The sequence below is a fragment of the Orcinus orca genome, chromosome 5 (genome assembly GCF_937001465.1).
Source record: "Orcinus orca chromosome 5, mOrcOrc1.1, whole genome shotgun sequence".
Lineage (NCBI taxonomy): Eukaryota > Metazoa > Chordata > Mammalia > Artiodactyla > Delphinidae > Orcinus > Orcinus orca.
The window spans coordinates 53,140,568-53,158,030 of record NC_064563.1 but is presented as its reverse complement, the minus strand read 5'-3'; the positions used below and the strand labels follow the sequence as shown (position 1 = coordinate 53,158,030).

General features: G+C 34.9%; 1 protein-coding gene and 1 non-coding gene across 9 annotated transcripts in view; both read left to right on the top strand.

The window, feature by feature from the left end:
* The window catches only part of PHC3 (polyhomeotic homolog 3), an 86,710-nt gene that overhangs the window by 67,851 nt on the left and 1,396 nt on the right, over window positions 1–17,463 (top strand). For 2 of the 8 annotated variants that reach the window (XR_007477373.1, XR_004483639.2), the window contains 4 exons: window positions 2,278–2,410; window positions 2,502–2,733; window positions 8,474–8,683; window positions 15,519–17,363. Coding sequence is in view for 3 of the 8 variants with exons in the window: in XM_004270565.3 (XP_004270613.1) it covers window positions 2,278–2,410; window positions 2,502–2,733; window positions 8,474–8,628 (520 nt within the window). In the remaining 5 variants the exon portion in view is untranslated. Of the gene's footprint in view, window positions 1–2,277; window positions 2,411–2,501; window positions 2,734–2,908; window positions 3,037–8,473; window positions 17,364–17,463 lie in introns of those variants that run through there. The other 6 variants (XM_012533304.3, XM_033429546.2, XR_007477371.1 and 3 more) reach the window with 5 other exon arrangements.
* Window positions 1,523–1,629, top strand: LOC117201617 (U6 spliceosomal RNA). Its single transcript, XR_004483658.1, has one exon. It is a non-coding gene; the product is annotated as a U6 spliceosomal RNA (small nuclear RNA).

The following is a 17,463-nucleotide window of genomic DNA, read 5'->3' as shown; positions in this document are numbered from 1 at the left end:
ATTAAAAACTGAGGGAGAAGGATTGCCTTTCAGAATATCTTAAACTTCTTGACTATTTAGAAATATTTCAGGACATTTAACACACTACGATCACTCTTCTCCCAGAGGTGATTGCTCAGTTGTCCTGTTATTATACCTTTAGGCGAAGCTCTTTAGAGGTTTAGGGGTCCTAACGTAGGAAAATGCAGACGAGAGAAGAGCAAGGAGGAGAGGATAAATTAGGTCTCACCTGAGAACTGCAGTTTACATGTCTGCCTAGCTATCTGTCTAAGATATCTAAATATTTAGGGACTAAATAGCAAGTGTAAAGTTAGTCTCTCTTCTCTGTTCTGTAGTCAGCTAGGAAAGAAGTTTTGTCAGTTGATGTGAATGGAAATCAGAAACCTTTAGAACTGAGTCCACAGATGAGCATAATGAACACAGGAGGAGCTTGTTGAATTGTTTTAGGGTAAAATGAAGTGACCATCAGGACACTTTTCTTTTTTATATTTTTAGTGGAAAAATAGCCTATTCACTCTCATAGTAGTCCTTCTACCTCCTGATATTTTCATAAAACATGGGTGAGGAAATTCTTGTCATTTCCCTGAAAAATCATCTTAGAGCAAAAGAGTTTTGAAAATAAGAAATTACAGTGGCAGTTTTATGTGTAAAAAAAGAGGAACTGTGTATATTTTTCTTAGCCTTTGTGTAGCTTTTCAGAAATTTGTATCTTGGATCATCTCTTTTCACTCTTCTTTCTAGGGAAGGGGTTGGCAAACTATGCCCAGGCTGAGTCCTTTTTGGAGCCTATTTTTATATGGTTCCTGAACTAAGGATAGTATTTAAATTTTTAGGTGGTTGAAAAAGAATCAAAAGAATAACATTTTGTGACACCTGAAAATTACATAAAATTCAAATTTAAATGTTACTAAATAAAGTTTTATTGGAACACATCCATGCTCATTCATTTTTTTTTAAAAATATATTTATTTTTGGCTGTGTTGGGTCTTTGTTGCTGCTCACAGGCTTCCTCTAGTTGCGAGAGCGGGGGCTGCTTTTCATTGCGGTGCGTGGGCTTCTCATTGCGGTGGCTTCTCTTTGTTGCAGAGCACAGACTCTAGGTGTGCAGGTTTCAGTAGTTGTGGTGTGCAGGCTCAGTAATTGTGGCTCGTGGGCTCTAGAGCGCAGGCTCAGCAGTTGTGGCGCATGGGCCTAGTTGCTCCGTGGCATGTGGGATCTTCCCAGACCAGGGCTTGAACCTGTGTCCCCTGCATTGGCAGGCGGATTCTCAACCACTGTGCCACCAGGGAAGTCCCCATGCTCATTCATTATTGTCTTTGGCTGCTTTCATGTTACAGTTGCAGAGTTGAGTAGTTGTGCCAGAAACTTGTGTGGCTTACAAAGCCTAAAATATTTAATATCTGGCCCTTTATAGAAGAAGTTTGCCAGCACCTGTTCTAGGGTGTTGGAACTAAGTAAATGGCATAGGACTCTTTTAAGCTGTCATCATGCTTTACAAAGGTCTACATTAAAAAATTTCAGAGTGCTCACTTCGACAGCACATATTCTAAAATTGGAATGCTACAGAGAAGATTAGCATGGCCCCTGCACAAAGATGATAGGCAAATACATAAAGTGTTCCATATTTTAAATATATATATGTTAAAAATGTATATTTAAAAATATTAGACAGTAATCTTTCAGCCAATTTTAAAGAATTATATATATTTGAATTTCCTGAATTCCTGAGACCCATGAATTCCTTGTGGAACTTTGAAATCTCAACTTTACCTTTTCATTCCTTCATTTTAGTTTTATTTGAAAAATATTTTACTAGCCATTTGAGATTTCCCCCTCTCTACTATATTAACCTCTTTTTATTAATCTCTTCAGAAATGATTACCTGGAAAAATAACAATTGGAACGTTTAAATAATTAATTCATAATTTATTTTCTCCTGGAATCTTGAATTATTTTGCAGCTAGAAAAATGAGTTATCCTCTGTATTTTGCAGAGAGTTTCTATCACGCTGTCATTAGGAGAAAATATCAATACCTTGTTATAGGTGTCCAGTATTATATTGAGAGCTATATTATGATGTAAAACGAGGCCACTTTTTTTTTTTACTGTTAGCATAAGTAAATCTATTGAACACTATGGTTTACTTTCTGAGGTATTACAGACCGTAATGAAATAAATGGCACTTACTGATTCACAACTGCACTTTAAGGTCATAATTAGTTACTAAATGGAGTGTCCCATACATCATTTAATTTTTTTCTTACTTGAATTTCTTAGGTACAATGTTAGCTGTTCTAAAAAATTTGCACTTAGTCGTTGGAATCGTAAGCCTGATAATCAAAGTCTTGGGCATCGTGGCCGTCGTCCAAGTGGCCCTGATGGGGCAGCAAGAGAACATATCCTTAGGCAGGTCTGTAGAAACTTTGATTCAATGTACAATACCCTTTTCAGAAATACAAGGAAAGTGCAATGCTGTATTTTACCTGTACTACATTTTCCAGCTTCCAATTACTTATCCATCTGCAGAAGAAGACTTGGCTTCTCATGAAGATTCTGTGCCATCTGCTATGACAACACGCCTGCGCAGGCAGAGTGAGCGGGAAAGAGAGCGTGAGCTTCGGGATGTGAGAATGAGGAAAATGCCTGAGAACAGTGACTTGCTACCAGTTGCACAAACGGAGCCATCTGTATGGACAGTTGATGACGTCTGGGCCTTCATCCATTCTTTGCCTGGTATGTGATTCACCACTTTGGCCTTCATATTTGTCTTGTGCACACACAGAGGAATGACATTAGATCCATCCACACCTGTTGCACAAAAGGGTTAGAGAAGTTCTATGTATATGTACTCATTAAATGGCATTTGGTATTGAAATGTGATCTGTCTCCTCTTGCTTATTTCCCTCAGCACAACTGGGTATTTTCTCATACCCCCCAAGTCGATAAAAACTGACTAGTCCTGCTTCTGCTGTGACACCTCAGCCGGTGAAGAGATTAAAGGTGCTCTCTTCTCTTCAGTCTGATTTCTCTCGAGAGGTCAGTAGAGAGATTGAGTCAGACACTTCTTCCCTTCTGCTCTTCCAGTTTTCTATTCTATTTCCTCCTTATTTCCTAATTTAACCTTTTTTAAATGAAGTAAGAGAGACTATAATTTTTTTTTTTTTACTTTTTTGAAAGCTAATCAGCACCTTTTGTAATATAAAAGTTTGGCTTCTTTAAAAAAAGAAAAACAAGCTGTTTCTTTTAAAGGAGGCTGCATTCTTTGATTCTTTGCAGTAAATAGACATCAAGAATACTTCTGAAATTAAGTAGACAACTGAAATTCAGTTATGATATTCCATTCCAGTAGGGTTACTTTCTTATTTATGTTTTCTGCTCTCTCATTTGGTACTCTTTCCATCAGCTTAAGTCATTATGTTCTTTATCTTTTTTCTTTACTACAACAATAATCTTTTATTTCCACTTTCTCTAAGGGGCTGGCTACTGAAGACAGCTGCACCTTTGCTTATCATGAGACCCACACTGCTATATATGTTAAGACAATATATATATTTTAAATCAGCAAACCTTTATCATTCACTTTGACCTTATGAATATAGAAAATAAGGTTTTAAAAATATTTGTTCCATTTTGGTTTTTCAGTGAATCTATCATATCTCTTGACACAAGCTTTCCAGAAAAATACATCCCCTTTGAACTTGTCTACAGACTTATTAAAATTAATCCAGCTAGTTTTGCTAATTAATCTTTCTATGAAGGTGACCACTGTCTCAGAAGCAAACTTACAGCTAAAGTGTTGGGAGTTCCCTGGTGACCTAGACGTTAGGATTCATCGCTTTCACTGCAGTGGCCTGGGTTCAATCCCTGGTTGGGGAATCATCCCACATGCCGTGTGGTGCGGCCAAAATACAAAAAATAATAATAATAAAAATTAAATTAATTAAACAAAGTGTTGTATGAGTGAAGAAAGTATATTCAGAAGTATTCTGCTTTTTAAAAAATTCCTGGCTTGTGATGGGTTGACTTAATGAACTTCCGATTTTATGGTGGTACAAAAACGATACACATTCAATAGAAACTGTGCTTTAGTTTTGAATTTTGATCTTTTGCTGGTGATATGAAGCACAGTACTCTCTCCTCAGGTTGGGTAGGGCAGCTCCCAGTCAGCCACGCTGTCACGAGGGTAAATAGCTGATAGAACCATTCTGTACCCATGCAACTCTGGTTTTCGCTTTCAGCACAGTATTCAATAAATTACTTGAGACATTTAACACTTTATTATAAAATAGGCTTTGTGTTAGAAAATTTTGCCCAACTTACAGTAGGCTAATGTAAGTGTTCTGAGGACGTTTAAGGTAGGCTAGGCTAAACTATGATGTTCAGAAGGTTAGGTGTATTAAATGCATTTTCGACTTGATGTTTTCAACTTACAATGGGTTTGTCAGTGTAAGTTGAGGAGGATATATGTACAGGACTCTGAAATTTTATTAAATTATTGTTTCAATAGCTTGTTTTAGAAATGTTAAATAAGTTTTTCTTTTTTTTTTAAACAAGGTATGGTCACTTTTAAAGAAAGATGAAATTGTTTAAAGAAGGGATACATTTTTCATGGGAAGAGTTTTAAGCATGCATCTAGGAAAACTTAGGTGTGATTTAAGTGCTGACCATGTGGGTTTAGAATCTGCTTTAAAAAGCTGACATATTAGAGAATGGTGAGTCTTCACTGGGTGTGGTTTTAATACTCAGTGCAAAAAATTTTAAGTTTTATACCAGTCTAGATATCTTGAGAATTAACATTGGAACTGACACTAATCCCTGAGGCTGGACTTTGATTCTGTCATCTTCAGACATAGTCTTCCAAATGGAGTACATGAGCTGTCAGCCTGATTTCTCATTAGGGGGAAAATATTTCTTTTCCTTTGGAGAGGAGGAAAGTAGTTGGCCAAATAATTAACAAATAATAGATACTGCTGATTCTTCTATGACTTCATATGCTTTTTTTTTTAGGACTAGTGTTCTAATTTTCCCCAGCATCCATTTGCCATGAGACTACTCTTGGCTGCTTTATTAGAACAAAGGCTAACTCCTTTGTCTTACTCTTGCTTCATTTGAATTGAAAAAAATTATTTCTTATAACTTGAGATGCTTGTCTTATTGAGTTCATCAAGACACTTAATTTTGTTGCTAATTGTTTAGAGAACATTATATATAAAGCAGACTGCTTTATAATTTAGGATTGCTTGGTACTGTTTAAGAGTTTGCTGAATATAACTCTGCTTTTCTTTTACCTGATTAAATGGGAGTATTTCTAAACTGCTTTGACAGGCTAAATAACAAGCTTATTTGTGTGATCAGTTAACATCTTCTTTCTCAAAGTTTTTCTCTGAATAATGCCTGTAGCTTAAGGTAAATCTCAGCCAGAAAGCCGTTATCTTTATTTCTCTATGTTCCTCTGGCCTTTGTAAACTTCCTTTTGAGCCGCTTTCAGCTCATTCAGGGCTGGATTTTTTTTTTTTTTCCCTGAGCTTTTCTCATGGAGTGAACAAACTTGTAAATTTTGTAATCTCTTGTATTTTGTTTCTTTCCAGTTGAGGCTAGGTTTCCCTCTTTCATCAGGGCACCTATATTTATTCCTAAAGTTTTCTCTTCTCATCGTATAATGTCATCTTGTGAACCATCTTGGTGGGACCATGTTAGAGCTGGTATGCAGACCAGTCTCAGAGCTGTTACCAGAGTGAAAAATTATTTTCTCCAACATTTTTATACATTAAAAAGTTCTCTATAGGAACGGTTCTTTTTATTCTCAGTTTACTGCAGTTATCTTCCTTAACTCTTCCTTGATACAGTGAACTGCCTTTTGCAAAGATCACTTTAGTCTGTATTTGTTGATCTGTGAATCTGCAGTAGATTTGGTTTCCCTGTAGGCATATAAAGTAGGTATTGTCTAAGAACATATGATGGTTTACTGGTTTTCATAATACTGATATTGGGACTTTTTAATTCTGTAGTATTGAGTGCAGGTAATATCTTTTCATCATCCTTACTGATGTTAGTTTTGGGGTGGGGTGTTTTGTTTTAGGTTTAGCTGGAAAAGTGACTGGACATTTGTAAGGTTCATTTGAGACCCATGTCCATGTGCAGAGGTCCATGCCCATTCTGATGTCTGCTTGTGGTGATGTAAAGCCAGCTGAGCTGACTGGTTGCTGCAGTTGGGATATGTTCTGTAATGTTCCTGGGGCGCCAGCTGTTTACAGAAGTAGATTCTAAATATGTCAGAAATTCATAGAACTATATAGCTCAGTATACCTTGAGCATCTAGGTTTTTTTAAAAAATTCATCTTTCTCTAATATGTTTCAGGAAAGCGTATTTGCTTCTGCCTTTTTTTTTCCATTTTTCTTTTTTAAGTCACTTTATTTTTTCATTTCTATACTAATGTGTGGTATAAATACACTTTTTGTGGTTTGCTTAAGAAAGTTGTGATCTAAAATTCTGAAGATAATTCATTCCTGTTTGATCATGCTGTTTCCCAACTTTTTGTTCTGTATTATTTTGCTAATACATTTACTGTCTGTCTACAAGAAGACATTTGAAGAGCGCTCTGATAATCCCGAGGAACAAGCACATGCTATGAATTTCTTCATGGAGAACTCCTTGTTTCTATTCCCAAATGTAGCTCTTATGGTCCTCATTACCTCTCATTGCTTCTGTTTTCTGAATCTAAGTAAGTCCTACGCTATCTTTCTCTCTCTTCTTTTCTTTCCTGTGTTCTTGTAAGACTGAAGAGAGAAGAACATTTAGTTCTTTCATAAAAAGAAGGATGAAGTCACAACTAGATGCAAGATTAGTCAGTTTTGTCTGCCCAGTTTTGAGAGCTACCTCTGGGAAAAGAAAAGGGGCTTTTCTATGGTGAGTAATCCCATTTTAACTATATAGTTTCTTTTATATGGTAAGTGGCCAAAAGCATAAAAATTTTGCATAGGGTACTTCTGAAATGTCAGTTTTTAAAAATCTGAGAAATTATTAAAATAGAGAAATTGAAAAGCTGTTTGCTATATAGGAAATAGGAAGGATACAACCAACAGAGAAGATGGAAAAGAAATAACCAAGAGAAAAGCTGGCCACACAGCTGAATACAGAAAAAAAAGTTTGTGTTACTCTTACAGATGGCTCCTTTTTAGAAGATTCTGTTTTTGTTCATTATTCATTTAGTCAGTCCTTCCCTTATCCAAAAATACATGTATTTAGCACCTACAATGTTTTGTGCTTGGTGCTGGGGTTATAGGGATGACATTATATAAGAGGATGACATCCTCTTATATAAACAAGAGGATGATACATTTGCAGTAGAAAGAATAATCATTCCAGCAAAGTTGTATCCAAAGGTATAATGTAACCATTTCCATTATCTTTTTCTTTGTGTTCTCCCTTAGAATGCTGATTTGAATAGAAAAGAAAGACTTTAAGCTGTTAGTTTTTATTCTTAAATTCACTTTTATAATTTTGTCTTTTATAAGGAAGCTTCCACATTTTTGCATTGTCTCCTCTCATGGTTCGTTAATTCATTACCTTCCCTGCTCGTTTCTTTACCCTTAGTGGGGAAGTTTATTAGCCTGGCTGTGCAAAATTTGGTAGATAATAGAAACGTTTGAGGTTCAAGTAGAGTGCTCACGTTGTTACTTGCTTTAAAGCACTTGGTTTACACAGAGAGGTAAAATATTGGTTATTTGTCAAGAGATTAGCCAGCAAGCTCAAAATTTCAATGAGAATTTATGTTTTCTTATCAGAAGTGGAGATTAGTCCAGTGATATTAAGATTTGAAGTTGAAATTACAAGTTGATCGTTGTAATACATTTCAGCAATAGATTGATACTATAATTTTGATGGATTGGTTCTGTCCTGAGTGAATAATAAAAATGTTTTGGATATGCCTGGCACATTGAAGGTTGTAAATCAGAATAAAGATACAAATGATAATGAAAGTGGTACTTGAGAAAATATTTCTAAATTATTATTTAAATGGCAGAACATTATATTTTATTCTTTTGTACCTGTATGTGAAGGATATGTTATACAAAGTAAAGTTCTTGAGGTATAATGACTAGTTAATCCAAACTTGCTGTATGTGTGGCATGCTTTCAGGTGACAGCATTGCCCTTTTCATGAAGGTATGTTATATCTGGACTGAACAATCTGTACATTTTACCTGACTTATAATTATTTCTGCAATATTATTTTTAGAACAAGAATTCCAAGTAAATTGCTTTACCTGGATTTCGAATTCTTACTTTTTAGAATGTCAGGAGATACTCTCTTCTTCAAGAGTGAACCCAAGACGACCATCAATAAATTTCATTTGTTTCTCAGCCTGTATTTCAGATACTCAGACCCAGTGAGAGCATAATTGTGACTGTTAGGAGTAACCTCTGATTCTTGTGTATTAATTCTAACATCCTTCCTCTGATCAAATTCTAGGCTGCCAGGATATTGCAGATGAGTTCAGAGCACAGGAGATTGATGGACAGGCTCTTCTCTTGCTAAAAGAAGACCATCTTATGAGTGCAATGAATATCAAGCTAGGCCCGGCCCTAAAGATCTGTGCACGCATCAACTCTCTGAAGGAATCTTAACGGGATCATGAGGCTCTGAGATAACAGCAGTTTTATTCTTAAACAAACTTGTAAGGTAAAGGCTCAAATTGGCCTACAATATTATCACTTACTGTGATGGATAGCCAAGCACATTGGGATCTCTGCATTAAAGCTGACATTTCTTCTACAGATAAAATAATTCATTATATTGATACATTTTCATAATTAGCTAACATTGGTGAAATAATTTTACAGGTTACACACAACATTGAAAGACTTGTTATAGAGGGCCATGATATTTTTCAAAGTGTTTTACTAGATAATTTTTTTAAAGGTGATGTTTATCATTAATATAAAAAATCCTTTTGAAAGTAATTTAATGATTTACATTTCTCCTCTTTTGATTCGGTTTTCTTATACATTTTTCTACCCTATAATTTTTCTATGGGTTGTCGTGAGAGATATAATTTAGGAGTGATTTAGGAATAATTTTGGAGTCCAGTGACTGGAATTGTATGCAGTGAGATATCACTGTATGTTTTAAAAAACATGTCTTTTAGACAGTTGCTTTGTCTATAAAAAGGATTGCATTCTAGCATGAATAATACTGATCTGGAAGTTAGAAGATTTGGTTTCTTTTCCAAACTTGACCAAGAATTTGGTGTGACTGAGGAAGTTAGTTTTCCTCTTAGTTTTTGTTCTTTTAGAGCAGTGGTTCTCAACAGAGGTCAGTTTTGTTCCCCAGGGGACATTTGAAAATGTCAAGGGACATTTTGGTTGTCATAGCTTAGGGGTTGGGCAGGGGGTTGCTGTTGGTATCTGAAGCGTGGACAGGGATGTCGCTAAATATCCTACAATGCACAGGACAGCCCTCTACAACAAAGAGTTATCTGGTCCAAAATGTCAGTAGTGCCAAGGTTGAGAAACCGTAACATAGGATGGATAAATGTTGCTCTTTTTCACCCAGAGGGATATTTTGAGAAAAAAAATTTAAAAAGGGATGTAATAAGGAATACATTGTACAACGGAAGTATTTCAGATAGCATTAATGTTCTGCTAGAGTATTTTTCCCAGTTTTATGCATTCTAGAAAAAGGGGGGAAATCTGCCTGTAAAATGAGAACTAGCATACTTAGAATTTTGCCTCTCAGTATTGAGTCATAATAACAATTCTCTTTCATATCTCTCTGCACTGATGAAGGCATAATATGATTATGCCTTATGAACCAGTGCACAGCCTTTGCTGGCAGGGCGATACTTTGTAGTGGCTATGTGGTTGGTGTTTGGATTTTTCTAGTGTTGAACAAGCTGGATCTAGCTAGAATGCACATTCCTTTTTCCTTGACTAAATCTTTGTATGCTTCCTGCAAAGCACTTATCCAACTGATCTCTCTTGGATAATTGGATCTAATTTTGTATGTACACGTTTTAGGGAAAAAAGATTTTAAAGCAAAACCTTTCATTGAACAGTTAGTGTTCTGTTAGAATTATGGCACTAAAAATTGTGGCAGGCCTGTGAACTTTATAGTCCTGGACATCAAAAATGTTTTAATCTTTTTTTTATCTTATCTTTACCATACAATGGAAATGTTTTAATAATTGAAGGAACATACACAGATATTTGGCAGAAGTTCAGTAAGTGAGGAAGAGTCCATGGGTTTCAGTCATTGTCACTGATCTTTTAAAAAAGATTGTGTTACGCTAGTAGAAGACTAAAGATGTCATTAAAGACATCACAGATATTTATCTTTTGGCTTTGTGTACATTAGAGAATGTTGATTATTTTTATACAAAAATACAGCGGGTAATTTTTTTAACCTTTAGATGCCTCTTGTTTGAATGTATGCTTTGTGGGATTCTTTTGTGTAGTAATGTTTTAAAGAAAAGACATTTACTGATAGTTATGTGTAGGATTAGAATATGTAATATAGTGTAAGGCTCATGTTCCAGACCTACAATAGCTTGTAGTCTATGTCACATATTTCTGTATATCACATTTTTAATTATTGGATTACAGTTTCAAGGAAAGGTAGGTACTCTACAGTTAATTTTCATTTATTAGCAGTTAATCATTATGACAGAGTTGTCATATGCTTTGACTTTTCCCCTCATCTTGTAATTTCAGAACACAAGTATAGGTTAAGCATTAGTAGGAGATGATCCACTGTATGAGGGCTGAAGGGCACAATGGAAAGTCTCCCCTGGAATTAAAACTTTGTCACAGATGATCCACAAACAATTCATACAGAATTGATTCTTTGGGGATAGACTCCCCTGGCAATAATGATTACCTCCCATAACTATATTACCTATATATAGCCTTTAAGGTATTAACTTGGAACTGTGGTCCCTCTTCTGATATCAGTCATTATGTACTTCCTGAAAGCCCCTGTGCGTAGCACTGTGTTAAGTATCCGAGAAAGCTTACAAGAGGGGTTTCCATTGGAGAGCACCTTATAATCCTAAATCTTATAATAATCTTAAGATTAGACCAGATCTTCTGTTGTCCCTACTCAAAACATACCCAGAAAATATACTTGCTTTTTTCAAGTTATTTTATTTAGAAATGGCTCATTGGCTTTTAACTAGTAGTTTTCCCATTGATGTAGCTGTTTCTTTCTGGGTGATTTAACTATCTGAATTTCAGTTATGTATAATGGATATAGACGATAACACTGGGTGTCCACTTCTCTCCTGAGCTTAAAGCACAGTTTTAGTATGAAATAGGTGGGGAGAGTGCTGTCATTTTCGCTTTCCTTCATATTACTAGTTGTTTTAGGATTTTGATTGAGGAGAAGGAATGACAAGCAGAAAGGGTACATGGGAAGTTCTTCCTACTTTTGCTACCTAAGTTTGCATTTTCTGACTTCTTTATACTGATGCACTTTTCCCATTGAGGAAGAAAATCCCTACAAGTTTGAAATTTTATTTGCTTTAAGCCATGTGTTCCTAAGAAAGTACACGGAGAGCTGGTTTATAAAAGTTGTTTCTTACATGATGTGCATTTTCATCAAGCCTTGTGTAGGCATGTGTCTGACACAGCTGTGCAGCTTTGATATATAATCAGTATAAGAGTGCTGTCCCACAAGCTGTCACTTTTTAAGTGGCTGGTAATTTTTCCATGACGGTACTTTTAATTTGCTGGCACATCCTCTAAACAGACATTTTTTAAAGTCCCAGTTTAAGGGCCATCCCCTCAGAATAGAGAATGTGGAATAGAAGGAAGGAAATATTAGTGAAGGAGCTTGAGAATGGTGGAGAAGCAGACAAGAGAACTGGCACTTTGTTTATCCCACTTCAGCGCTGAACAAACTTCTGCACTTTTGAAGTTAATAGTCATGTTTTATACCTAGTTCCAAATAGAAATTATTTTTTGTAGGTAGCCGACTTTATTTTAATTTTTGACATAGTTTATCTTCCCATATCCAGTGTAATATTATAGTCAGACATTTATTCAAATACCAGTCTTGGATTGAAATCTGTCCGAGTGCCCCATATCACTGGCTTGTTCAATTAAATGTTATGAAGTCCCATTATTTGCATTTGCAGGGTTTTGGTACCACCATAGCACAAGTATGGTAAGGAGGCAATATACAGATTGAGTATAGTCTTAGGCTATGTTTGCATGTGTGTAAACAGTCTTGGAAATAAACTATTGCACATATATGGGAATGATGCTATCCTCATAGCCATATGGAGTGGAAGAAATCCCTGGCTGGACACACTGTTAAAACATTTCAAAGATATATTTTCCACCAGACCAGCCTGGTTATATTTTGTGGTTTGAAGATCCTCACCCTTAGTGAATGGCAGGAACTCATGCTGCCTCTGGGCAATGGGCATTGAGTTATTACTGCCTAATAGGATGAAAGAGCCTCACTCCCCTTACCTCCTCAAGCCCCAAGGAAACAGTGTGAAAACTTTCTTCTTAGAGAGGCCTTTGCCTGAAAATCCCTACAGAGGACTTTGTAGTAGGGTTAATTTTAGGGAGGTAACTGGGGCAGGAATTTCTAATACCTAACAGTCGTGTCTTCGTAAACCCTCTGGGCAGTGGAAACTGGCCATTTATGTACAATGTTTGCTCAGTCTGTTTCCTTTGCAGGACATGTAACTATAACGGGGCCTTGGGGAAGGTTTTCTAGGGGAAAGGACAGGGAAGTGGAGGAGGACACAAACGGGGGGAAAAGCGTTCCAGACCCAAGAGGATAATATGGTTAACTGAGTGAGGTTGTGTAGTATAGATATGGCCATCAGTAGTTCAGAATAATAAATTGTAATGGTTGGGTCCCAGTTATAGCAATAAACAGTATAGTTTTTTTTATGTCAAGATTTACCTGTGATCAAACTCATTCTTTTACTCTCTTTATCAAGAGATTCTGCCCTTAGGAGCATATTAATAGTTCCAATGATACATAAATTGGTGATTTTTGACTTCTGAAAAAGGTGACAATTATTATAGTTGGAGAATATTTGTCAAGAACTCAAAGGTTAATTGTTATAATTGAGTTATCAGAATTATATGGAGGAGAGAGTATCCATTGTCAGATACTACAGTTGAATCAACCTTGTGGATTGTTACAAAGGCATTTTTAAGATTTTTAAGATAGTGTTTTGTTAGGTTGTGTCTCAGTCTAAGAGTTGGATGACTAAGAGCTATAGGGTTCTGTTTATTAGCGTGGATTTCAGTAAACACAAGCCTACCTCTATTTCTTTGATGCACAATAGTGTGGATCATGAAATGAACTGTTTAATCTACATTCATCAATATTGGTATTTTCTGAATCTGTTTAGAGCATTTGATTTCATCTTAACAATTGTGATTCAATTAAATAAGCACAAATACAATATTAGGGAAAGTAAATATGCAATCTTATTAAAATTTAATTTCAACCTATTATAAGCTGTACATCTTAAAAAAATTCTTTGGGAAGATATTCCTCTTTTGTTAGAAGTTCATAAAATGTATCATTATATAGTTTCCCTCATAGCACTAATATAAGCCATTTCTTCAATAAAAAATGTTGAAAATTATATTATCTTCTTTGGAAAAAGTTTCCTAAATTTTTAAAAATTATAAAGTTTTACATATTATTTTTCAGAGCTTATTTAATCTACTTTAAAATAATACTATGGTAAAGGTGTTTTTTTGGAAGTTGTAAAGCACTAACACAAATATAATTTTTACCATCATATTCCAGAGCAAAACGTCTGGCTTTTCCTGAACTTTCACTTTAGTACACGTACATGAGAAGGGAGACCTGCCCTCCTTCTCAGATCCGAAGCTCAGCTTCTCTAATGAAAACTCTCCCATTCTGCTCTACCACATGAACACACACCTCTGAAGTGCCATGTTCATGGGAGCTTTGGGAAATGTTTTCTACAAATGTTTCATTTTTTTCCCTTTGTATAGCTTGTGAACATTTAATTTTACTTAAAGGTGACAATTTCAACCTCCGACATTAGAGAAGAGGTACATTTAAAAAGTATTTTTTTCTACTGCCTTTGAAAAGTACAGTTGCTCTCAGTGATATTGGTGGCGTCAGTATGAATCCATAGAAAAAGAAAACCTGTGTGTAAAGGTCTTAAAATGTATTGTTTAAAAGAAGTAATACATGAATTTTAATTTGGAAAAAAATCTATATAAATTTAAAGTACTATTATGCTAACATGGTATAGTTTTAAATGTAAGAGTAAAAAAAGTAAGTCCTTTTAGACCACCTATTTAAATTCACTCCATTAATCTTAAGGATGGATAGTAGCCGTCTTATTGACTTGAAAGTTATACTTTAGGGACTATTATCAGTGTTAAATCCTTGATTTTGTGGAGCTTTAATTGATGGAGGTGAAAAATTTGGGGTTTATAAGAGCGGTGGGGAATGGTAGTGAAATGAACATCAACATATTTTAGAAAAAGGAACTTTTTTAGTCTTGCCTCAAGCAAACCAGATGTATCCATTGCTTAAAATCTTTTAGAATGCTTATGTTAAAGCCATAATTTTGTTTTAGGTAGTACTAAATAATTACTTCAATAGTAAATAAGAGATGCACATAATCATTAAATTAACATGATAAATGAAGATAAAACACTGGCTGGGAGACTGGGGTTTTACTTCTAGTTGGTGAATTAGCTGTGTGACACCTTAGGCCATTACTTAGCTTTTAACCTGTTTCCTCTTCTGAGTATACAGCATGGAGCCTGTACTACTCAAAATGTTGATTTTGTTTAAAATCATCTTTAAGCTATATAAAACTACGATTCTAGGCCACATAATGGGGTATTTTTTAAAGTTGCTCCTACTTAATTCTCTTTTATCTTAATTCTCTTAATTTCCTTTCTTAATGGTTCATTTCACACTTAAGAGCCTTTGCTAAAAGATAATTATTTATTAAGCATCCGTTTCCTGGGTCACCCACAGTCTTTGTTCTCCTAAGGATTAAGGTAGAAAATTCACACAGATGAGCAAATGAGGATGTTTTTCTAAACACCTCTTGCTAAACCACTGAACATATGAATACATCAGAACATTGTCATTCATTCATTTATCCATTCATTTAGCAAACCATTTGAACATTTACTGTGCGGTGTGTGGTATACTTAAGGAACTAGTAATAAGTAAACAAAATCCTCTCTTCCCCCCATTTTTGATTGTGGCTTGAACAAACATGGATGTAATTATTATTACTTAATGTACTGAATGTAAAGTTGGAACTGAGAGGGAATTTTTATGCATTGGGTAAAGGATTAGGCTAGGTGATATCTAAGGGAGCTGAGTGAATCACATCATAATTCCTATAAAACATTTTGCATACTAATCCATATATCTGATTAGGTTACAGAATTAAAGGTACCTAATATTAGGATTTATATTTTGAAACTGTTGTGACAGCCCATATTTCTCAGAATTATTTTGACACTTGAATCTATTCCAGAGGTGTTGCTATATGCAGGGTGTGTGACAGAACAATACAAAGAAGCTGGTGCTGATTTACTATACATTTTGAACTACACCCAGTATTGACAGTGCAGTAACTTTTGAAAACTGAAAAATCTCAGAAGAGCTTGCTGAACAGGTTTGGTTTTTATTTTGTTTTTGTCTTTTTAAAGCAAGAAAGATTACATAAAATTTTACTGTTATCACAAATATCTACTTTTTAGAAAGCAGTCATATATTGCATGGTAAAAGGGTTTCCTTTAAAATGCAGAACCGGTAAGCAGTAAAACAGTTTTGTGCTTGGAGCTTGAATTTACAAGTATTTGGGGAGTAAATATAGAATGGGAGAATTGATTAACTGGGAAGAAGGTCCCTTACCACCCGAGGATTCTGTGAATTACATTGTGATTTCCTGTTGACACAACTTTACATATTAATATCACTTGATACTAACCTTCTCCATAAAGATACAAAATGAAAATATATTAAAAAGATCTTTTATGTATCATAGTCACAGCTTTTTAAAGCAGGAAAATGTCCAAATACGTGTTAGACTAGAATCTATAATAAAGTGTTTGTAAACAGGAACACTAACATCCAAGTGACCAGATAGTCTGGGTTTAAAAAAATTTTTCCATGGTACTGGTTAAAACTTTTAAAATATTTTAACTTACGTAATTTTTCAAATATTTTTGCTGTTAAAATATCTATTACATAAATACTTTTTGTATGTGTATTCTAAATTTTTAAAAAATCAGTGGGAGTGTGCAAAGATGGTATAATTTTGGACATCTAATTTCTAAGACATTTAACTAGATTCCCAATCACCTCATTCAAAAGCTTGGTCTTTCTGTTTTTTCCATAGGAAAAAAAAAAGTCAAAGTAAGCTCCAAAAAACTCCTCAAAGTAAGGGGTGAGCTTGTGGTGTAGGTTGGAGTTGTAGACAGCAGCGTGCAGGATGGATACCGACACTGGTGTCAGGCATTTCAAGCCTCTTTGTTGAATTAGTGCTTTTTGTCTGCTTGCTTGTTGAAAACATTTTTTGCTGTTGACTTAACAAAGGCAAATTGTGATAAACTTTAAAAAATTTATATTTTTGATGCCTTATGCACATGTTAACTGATTTTTTAATTCCTCCTTTTGCTTCCTCCCATTGTTCTAATTAAATAGGACTTTCATATTATTAAAACCTCAAACACTGACCCAACCAGGATGAACAAAGAATCACCAAGGGGAAAGAAAACATTTTTTTATCTTTACAAAAAACAAATGTTAAGATTATATATAGATGTATTCTTTATGTTGGATATTGTACTAGAGTCCTCCTTGCAGGGAATGAAATAGTTTTAGCACTCTTAGCATTAGCGGTCCTAGATTGGTGTCTATAGCTGCAGTTTTAAAATGTATAACCTGACAATGAAGTTAATTTTGCATTATGAGAGCACACCATGATCTATGTAAAAAGATTGTCCATTTGGTGTATTTTTTTAAAAAAGAGAAAGCACTTTCATATTAACAGTAGCATGTGTATGAATTTTAGATTTTCATATTTGTTGTGTCTGTATTCAGTGAAGTAAAATTGAACATTTCAAATGTTTGTTGATGGCAACATTAACTGTTAAATTAAAGCACCTTATACTCTGCTGCTTAAACTTGCTTGTAATTGCACCTTTGTTACCTGCACATTTTCACATAGAATATTGTTGTAACATTGCTTCATGTGGGTCTGGATGGAAGGTTAGTGGGCCTACAGGATCATTTATTTATATTGTTTATATTACAATAATATATTGTAGACCAGTTGTAAGTTCATTTCTTTACAAATAAAAGCCTCTTCCATTTGGCTGGTCAACTGAATAATTTCTATTATTCCTTTAAGCTTGTGAGGCACGGGGCATCTTCTAAGTAAACAAACAGCTTAGTGGGGCTTGAAATAGTTATAC